An 8958-nucleotide genomic window follows, 5' to 3' on the forward strand; every position below is an offset into this window, starting at 1 on the left:
GATATTTAGTTCCCAAACTTTTCGGCTTTTATTTTTTTATTTTTTACCTGTTTAACAAAAGCTAAAAATCAAATAATTCAACAATCTCTGAACTTGGTTTTTCCGTTCATGACTGTTTTTATCCTTATCATAACAATTATATTAAATAAACTATACAGTTGGGAATTAAAAAAGCAATTTAAATCTTGAGATCATCTCATAATGCTCAGCTTATTGCTCATAGAGGAGTCTGGACCTCAACTGTGAGAATAATTATTGCAGTGTAGGTAAGAAAAAGTAATTTTTCCTTGAGTTTTCAGCTTTAGCTTTAAAACCTTATTTTTTAAATAAAATGTTTGACTTTAATGTATTTTTTACACCTTTGGTCATTGGTAAACCCTTGTTTTTTTTTTTTGTTTTTTTTTCTTGAAACAGTAAAACAGTATTAATTTATTCATTCAACCAAAGCTCTCTGTAGCTGATCTGCAGGTTTGTTGACCACATGAGGGCGCTGCAGCTGGATGAGCTGTTGACGAGAGGACAGGAAACTGTGCATCACCCAAATTTCACAACACATAAAATCAAAAATAAAGCTCATTGCACCATAAAAACTGGTAAATAATTAAAAAATAAGAATATAATTCAGTTTAAGTCTATGGTACTGTGCTACAATGCTAATGCTAGCTTCTACATAAAGAAAGTGAGAAATCTGTTGTTTATATTTCTGTTTTTCACTGTAATAGTGACACGGATACAGTGTTTTGCAAACATCTGTGCTTATAAAATACACAGTTTACTGCTACTTGTGCAAAGTTAATAGACATTTGCAACATCCCTCATCAACCACAAGATGGCGGCAGCGAGCCCTCCTGTTTTTAACACTGTTGAGTTTATGCTTGTGTTCATGTTGGTGTCAGAAGTCTAAATTATTCCATTACTTTTATGAGGCTGAGGTAAAAGTATTTTAAGTTGCATGAGCTAAACTGACCGACCAATTATTAATTTACAGCTCAGGACAGTCGCGCCTGCGCCCCGTAATTTTTAACTCGATCAGCTTTTCTGTTTATATACTACATATAATAAAATAAAACAGATGTTTTATGTATATAATTCAACATCCACACCTGTTCGACTGTCCGGTCAGACGATGGTGATTTTCCCTGCGTTGCTGCGCTGATATCCGATGCCCCTCAGTTGTTGTGGCTCTACGCGCAAGAAAGTAGTCCCTGTTGGAATAAAAGAGACGCGCTTCTAATAGAGACGGTGGCGCCTTGGTCCCCTGCAAAGTTCACCCAGTAGGTGAGTAACCTTTAGGAGATTATAAATAACCCAGACTGGAAATGAGACACCTATGAAATCTACATATTTGTGGGTTTCATCTAGTAAATGGTCTTTAGTGTTACTATCATGGAAAGCTGTAAATTTAGTTTGATTTTCTAACTTGCTACTGTACAACCTTTTACATGTTAACAGTGTTCCTGAGTTAGGTAAGAAGCCTGGAGTTCTTTATTGAGCGAAAAAAAATGTAATAACAAATGTATTGTATTTTAAAGGAAACATCTCCTTTATTAAGTTATTGCATTTTAATTTCTACCCTGCTACTGTTTCATTTGCTGTCTCAGTCACAACACACTACTATTGTGTATTTTGAGCTGGAAACTTCCACACACTGCTGGTGCTTTTTTAGTTGTAGCCTAAATGTTAAATAAATGTTCATAAGATCATATGGCAATATTTGTGACGCACTTTTAAAGCCCTGTGTTTTGTCTAAATATGAGAGCAGAAAAAAACACATTGTGTATCCATTGCATTCTTTTCCTGCAACCAACTCATTATAATCACAACCTAAAATCACTTTTTAAATTTTTTATGTGTGGAACATTTTCATCCTCCTTCAGAAGAGATTTACCATCTGCTTCAACTGCACATAAAACACAAACTGAAGACTGAAAATGTGCAATCACAGTAAAATTATTTCAGTTTACACAAGCTTACTTTCTGCAATAAAAACTCGTAATATTGTCACACAAGTGTTATAAGTGTGCATGTTTCTGTTCACATTAAATTCAAAAGTCATTAGGGTTCCCTGTTTCAGTCAGTAAAGGCACTTGGACTTTTCTGTCATATAATCTCTCAACATAAAATAAAATACAGTGAAGGGTCAAAGCATATTCATGCAGACTCTAGTTTATGGCCTTCCTTCCACTGTCTCCTCAGGTCTTTCCCTGCGGACACAGATCCAGTCATGTCTAAGCCAAAAGATAGCGGCTCTTCCATCATGCACTCCCAGCAGCTGCAGGCTGCCATGGCGGACACTTTGATCGAGCACATGTGTCTGCTGGACATCGACTCCGAGCCCGCCGTGTCGCGCAACACCGGCATCATCTGCACAATCGGTCTGACACGTCGCCAGGCCCTTCATGTTCTTTCCTCTTTGACACAATAACAGACTTTTATTTTGTTAATGCACAGTTCAGATCTTTAAAGTGGGGTTCTGTGGAAAAGTTCTGAATTGTTGATATGGTGTTTGGAGTTTGATTCTGACAAAATGGATGAGCTAACAGCTAATTCAAGCAGGGCCATATCTAAAGTGGATTGCTACCATTTTAAACAACTCTAACCTCAAAAATGTCATAAAGGTTCATTTTAATTCTATTTTATAAAGCTAAAATTCATAAATGTTTACCTTAATACCCCTGTAATGCAAAACTGACAACATTATAAAGGCTTATAAACTTGTATAAGTCTTGGCCCCGACTCATCAATCAGATCAGAAATTAACAATTTTTCCAAATTGAGATCTACAAAAAGTAAAATACTTGTAACATTTCACAGAACTTCATTTCAATGGACCTCAACTATTTCTGTAATAGAAGTGCTTCTTAAATATTTTACTTGAACCCACATGTCATTCTGTGCTCGCCGACTCCAGGTCCCGCTTCCCGATCTGTGGACATGGCCAAAGAAATGATCAAGGCTGGGATGAACATTGCAAGAATGAACTTCTCTCACGGCACGCACGAAGTGAGCGAATGATGTTTGTTATATTTAAGACAAAATACTTGCTGTGACATGAGTTCATTTCAGCAGTACAGCATGCTAAAGCGTGAATCTATCCTTTAGCGATGGGAGGAAGAGTCAGTGTGACATTTGTCTGGTGGTCTTGGAACGGTCCGTAATGTGATCTGCCAGCTCGCAGTCGAGTCTATTGCTTGAAAGATCTTTGGCTGGTCAGTGACTGACTTTAAACCGGTGACCCTTTACATTTAAAAGTCACGACTCTGTTTACTGCCACCTGAGTGGACAACCAGAACTAAAACTAGGATCTAGAAAAGGTTAACAGCAGAGTTTTGACCAGAACAGTGAGGCCAGCTGTGATGACTTGAAAAGTTAGATTTGAATTTGAGCTTTACTCAAAATCCCAACCAAGTGAACGTCATGCTTTGTTATGAGAGCAGAAAAAGAGTAAATGTGACCTCTGTCTCGCCGGTGTGGCAGTTGTCAGGGCAGCTATAAATAGGACTCCCCCTCACAGCAACAGTAGGAGTGGAAGGCACGAAGAGAAACGACAGCGGGGTAACAGCACTGAGCAGCGGTCAATGTTCAGAAGTTTTCCTTCAGAAGATTATTGTTATACATAATATTCACTTTATTCATTTAAAATACACCATTTCCCCACTCATGCACCAAATAAATCTCATAATTTACTGCTTTAGTGGTTTTAGTGGTTCGCCTATTTTAAGCATCGAAAAGCTCAGGGTCATGTGTTCAAACTGAGACCACCTGTTGTACTAGATTCATTTAACTTTTTAAGAACGCATCTCATTTAAAGATACAGGACTGTGCAGAAGTTTAAAACCACTCATAAATCTTTATACTTTATTCGCAAGGAGCCAGACTTCCCTTTAAAAGTGGTTTTGATCAATAGTTCTGCTGGCTTTCAGTCGTTTTCTATGGATTTCAGTTTAGAGAGCGATCAATGGAGAACATTTTAAAAGATTACTAAAAAATCTGGCTCCCAGGAAAGAAAATAGTGTACGCATTTATCCGTCACAGTATGATAACGTTGTGCATAATCCACTAAAAGTTTTTACTACTATACCATCTGTTTCTTTAACAGTACCATGCTGAGACCATTAAGAACATCCGTGATGCAACGGAGAGCTTTGGACCAGGATCTGTTGAATACAGGCCAGTGGCCATTGCTCTGGACACCAAGGGACCAGAAATCAGGACTGGTCTTATCAAAGGCGTGAGTTTTTGTGCCAAATGACCTCAACTTTATGGAGAATGAAACAACAATGAGCAAAACCAATTTCGTCTTGTTCAGAGCGGCACAGCTGAGGTGGAGCTCAAGAAGGGTGAGACAATCAAGATCACACTTGATGACCAGTACAAGGAGAACTGTGATGAGAAGATTCTGTGGCTCGACTACAAAAACATGCCCAAGGTGGTGCAGATCGGAAGCCACGTCTATGTTGATGATGGTCTGATTTCTCTCAAGGTTAAAGAAGTTGGTAAGCACACAAATATTCTGCTGTTTTATGTTTTCTACTTTCTGTGAGTGGATTTTTGTCCTTGATGCTTAATATATACATATGTGTGTTTTAAGGCAACGACTATCTGATGTGTGAGATTGAGAATGGTGGTATGCTGGGCAGCAAGAAGGGTGTTAATCTGCCCGGAGCTGCCGTCGACCTGCCCGCTCTGTCTGAGAAAGACATTCAGGACCTGCAGTTTGGTCTGGAGCAGGACATCGATATGGTCTTTGCCTCTTTTATTCGTAAGGCTGCTGACGTTCAAGCTGTCAGGAAAGTGTTGGGCGAAAAGGGCAAAGACATCAAAATCATCAGCAAGCTGGAGAACCACGAGGGTGTGCGTAGGTCTGTGGATCAACAGCAACTCAGGCTGCCTGAAAGGGAAAAGCTTTGGCAAACATCTCTTTTCATTCACGCTAATTAGATTTGATGAGATCCTGGAGGCCAGCGATGGCATCATGGTGGCCCGTGGAGATCTGGGCATTGAGATCCCAACAGAGAAGGTCTTCGTGGCCCAGAAGATGATGACGGGCAGGTGCAACAGGATCGGCAAACCCATCGTCTGTGCCACACAGGTCTTTGCCACCGTGTGGAGTACTATAGACCAACAGAGAAAGAAAACTAAACTTTGTTTTCAGTTAACGATACAGCTCGTCTTTGTCTTTGTAGATGCTGGAGAGCATGACCAAGAAGCCTCGCCCTACTCGCGCTGAGGCCAGTGATGTTGCCAATGCTGTGCTGGATGGCAACGACTGCATTATGCTGAGTGGTGAGACCGCCAAGGGAGACTACCCTCTGGAGGCGGTGCGCACGCAGCACATGGTAAGACTGGCCCTGTTGAGGTGTTACGGACAAGATGTTTTGTGATCTTTGTGTAGCTGATGTCGTAAATGATGTCTTGTAAATGAGACTACATGTCTCAATGAGATTACCTGCCTAAATAAAAGTAAATACAGTATAAAAAGTTGTATAATGGCAACATTAAGGGAGCACAGCAGAGTTTTTTGCATGATAGTACAAGTGATGTTTAATTGGAGTTTTATGTAAGAAGTGCTGGTGGGTGGGTGGTGGTGGTGGGGGCGGTTGGGTATGACTGAATGGGGAAAAAATGAATGCTTGGACATTGCTAGCAAAGTGGACAGGTTTTAACTGGGCTCCCACATAAATGCAAAGAACTACGGATTAAAGGTGTCAGTTTTGCTCAACAAACGTTTATTGTCCTTCTCAGGGAATCTTCATGTTTTTAAACTCATTTTTGCACAAAGAAAAAAAATATTTTTTGATATCAATGTTGAATATTGTCACAGTAAAAAATAAACAGTTACATTTAAAATAATTACACTATAAAAGTGTTGTTTATTTATTTAAAAGAGGCTGTAATTTATATCAGTTTACTTTTATTAGTTGGCAGAAACAGTTTTGGAACCTCTGCCTAAAATGAATATTTGGACACTACTGCATGTGATGAAGCTTTAAACAAACATCCTGTAAAGTGCTCAGACCATGTGTTAGGGATGACTCTCAGCTACTGACACAACTAATTTTAGCTCAATATCTGTAAAACTGATTGAGATATAGGCTGTGTCTAAATTCAGGGGCCACAATGGAGACTGTCCAGATTTGAAGATACGGCTGACAAATGTGTCCTCCTTTCCCCCCGATTTGAGGGATGGGTCCAATGGATCCTTCTTGGCCCATCATATCCCATAATGCATTGCAGGCTGATCAGAGATTTTTTTTGTGCTTGAATTGGTAGATGAAGCAAGAGAAAGGAATACAGTATTTGGCAGTATAAAAATTAAAAGTTTCAAGCAATTGTGTTGTTAATGCTTTTGACATTTCTATAGACGTTTTTGAATTGCTTGTCAGAAATCAAACATTTTTTTGTTTGTTTGTGGTTTTATGATAATTATAATACTAATATATTGATATTTTTCTAATTTCAATCCATTTTTGCTTCTGTTTAGTGCCGTCACAGTCTCTAGGTGTCAGGACATACACCAGGGCAAGGGTGGGAATAAAGCAGAAGACTAGACCGGCCAAATTCACAGCCACTTCTTCCGGTCTTCACGGTCGAACAAGGACCGGGTAGGCCGGGTCCTTCGAAGGACCCAACCCCTGAATTTGGACACAGCCATAGTGGTTTTTTGAGTTCTCTTGCTTTAGATACGCTGTGGCGGCCATCTTGAACTGGGCTGTTAAAGAGTTGAAGATATACAGCCAGTGATTACTATTTGAGTTTCATTAAAACTTGTCCAGTGACTTATGAGATATTTTGCTTACAGACAGACAAATTCACACAGAGATTGTTCATGTCTCATATTTGGTTCATATGTGAATAATTCCAAAGCACCAAAATGGACCCCTTTCTGTCTTTGATAACAAACTACCTGAAACTAGCCGTGCGCATCCAGTTTGAACCAGCTACAATCTCTCATTTCACATCTTCAGATTGCCCGTGAAGCCGAGGCCGCCATGTTCCACAGGCAGATGTTCGAGGAGTTGCGTCGCACCTCCCATCTGACCCGCGACCCCACGGAGACCGTCGCCATCGGCGCCGTCGAGGCCTCCTTCAAGTGCTGCGCCAGCGCCATCATTGTCCTCACCAAGACCGGCAGGTACTATGTCCTCGTTGTGACTTTTGTGTGTCGAGTCACGACTCCTCCATGATGAAAGAGCTGCTTTATGACACCTCTCCGTCCCGCCGCCTCCACTGCCTCCTCTGCCTCCTCTGCTCTTATAAAGTGTGCCAACTTCTGCTGCTCTCACAATTTGTTCTCCACTTGTGACCTTTGCAGAGCTGAACCCTGACATTATACAAGTTAATTTTAACTCCCTGTTCATTCCTTTCAGTCAGAGTTTATACTCACTACATGTCATCCAGAACACACAGCACTATAAGCTGGAATCACAGCCTAAACTGGCTTTAATTAATACTGTATTTCGGAAACAATGGCTCTTGTGGTTGCTTGTGCGACAAGCAGTCTTTGTTTGTTTACATGTTTTTACAGCCATTTTAGCTCACGGTTTTGCTTTTCTCAGCCATCATCACTTATTTTGTGTGTTCAACACACACGTAGCTGGGGGAGCTTAATTTGTTTTATATCAGAGCTAAAAAAAAAGAAAGAACTGAAGGATTTATCACATTAACACAAAGTTTACTTCAAGTGAAGCTGTTGTAACAAACCTCTACCCGTCCACTGCAGGTCTGCTCACCTGCTGTCCAGATACCGACCTCGTGCCCCCATCATCGCCGTGACCCGTTGTGGTATGGCCGCCCGCCAGGCTCACTTGTACCGCGGTGTCTACCCCGTGCTCTACACCAAGCCTGCCAGCGACGTCTGGGCTGAGGATGTTGACCTGCGCGTGAACTTTGCCCTGGAAGTTGGTGAGTAGGATCAGTAGTTTGTTGCAATCAGGCTTTTAAACATTTTTAAGGTTAGGTGTTTTTGGACCAGACAGCTATAAGTTTGCTTTCACACTGCCTGAGGATCCCAGTTATTGAGCCCAGCTGACAGTCGGCCTGGCCTTGTCACACATGCACATAATATTCAACAACAACTACTAAAAACGGCAGACTCCATGGTTGGAAGTATGTGTTTTTAGGTATTTTTTATGTGTTGTTTGGAAGAGTGCCACAGTCAGAAGGAGAAAAACTGGGAGCCAAGACTCATACGATAGATTAGTCTACTTCAGTGGTGTCCAAAAAAAGCGGTGTCCTCGAGGGCCACTATCCTGCATGTTTTTCTTTTTTTCACTGCTCCAACACACCTGATTTGAATGATTCCCGGTCTTGTGCAGAACTTGGAAGTGGTAATTCGGTAACTGAATCAGGTGTGTTGGAGCAGGGAAGTGGCCCTCGAGGATAAGGATTGCCTGACCCCCAGTATACTTTGTTCTGCACACTTTAACATAAAAAAGAATATGCCACAGCAAACAGGTTAAGTACCTTCTATTTTAGCAATCTGAATGCAGTATTAATAGTGCAGGTGCTGGAACTGTGTGCAATTTGTTCGGCCAAATAGTGAACATTTATGTATATATCAATCACATTACCTTATGGTTATGGTGAGCGGGGATGGATAAAGAACCCTTATGAGCAGGGGCTTTGTAATTGGGCTTATGGCCATCCCCAAAAAGACACAGAGCTTTAATCAAACCTTCACATCCCCTGGAAGAAAAACACAAAACATTCAGTGTTCTGAGCTTCTCAGAATCCATAAAGGGGTCCCAAGAATTCTTTTCCTTTGACTGCTCAGAACCAAGCAGTGATCTAAATAGTGCAAAGAGGTCTCTACTTCAACACCACTGGCATCGCACAGATCATTTTCATGGAGTCCCATCACCATTTTGTTGCGATTGAGCAGGTTGTGCCCAGTTAGGACTCCGACCACCTACGTTACTCTTTAGTCCCTGTGGAGTGTGTGTGTGTGTGTGGGGG

General features: G+C 41.0%; 1 protein-coding gene across 1 annotated transcript in view; it reads left to right on the plus strand.

The window, feature by feature from the left end:
• The first annotated feature begins 1226 nt into the window (after positions 1-1226).
• The window catches only part of pkmb (pyruvate kinase M1/2b), a 9167-nt gene continuing 1435 nt past the window's right edge, over positions 1227-8958 (plus strand). Inside the window, exons 1-10 of the mRNA XM_014021530.1 lie at positions 1227-1278; positions 2197-2375; positions 2912-3003; positions 4100-4231; positions 4310-4496; positions 4592-4862; positions 4942-5092; positions 5187-5339; positions 6969-7135; positions 7724-7905. Of these exons, the coding sequence (XP_013876984.1) occupies positions 2225-2375; positions 2912-3003; positions 4100-4231; positions 4310-4496; positions 4592-4862; positions 4942-5092; positions 5187-5339; positions 6969-7135; positions 7724-7905 (1486 nt within the window). The 5' untranslated portion in view covers positions 1227-1278; positions 2197-2224. The remainder of the gene's footprint in view (positions 1279-2196; positions 2376-2911; positions 3004-4099; positions 4232-4309; positions 4497-4591; positions 4863-4941; positions 5093-5186; positions 5340-6968; positions 7136-7723; positions 7906-8958) is intronic.

The sequence above is a fragment of the Austrofundulus limnaeus genome, unplaced genomic scaffold (genome assembly GCF_001266775.1).
Source record: "Austrofundulus limnaeus strain Quisiro unplaced genomic scaffold, Austrofundulus_limnaeus-1.0 Scaffold296, whole genome shotgun sequence".
In the NCBI taxonomy this organism is placed as follows: domain Eukaryota; kingdom Metazoa; phylum Chordata; class Actinopteri; order Cyprinodontiformes; family Rivulidae; genus Austrofundulus; species Austrofundulus limnaeus.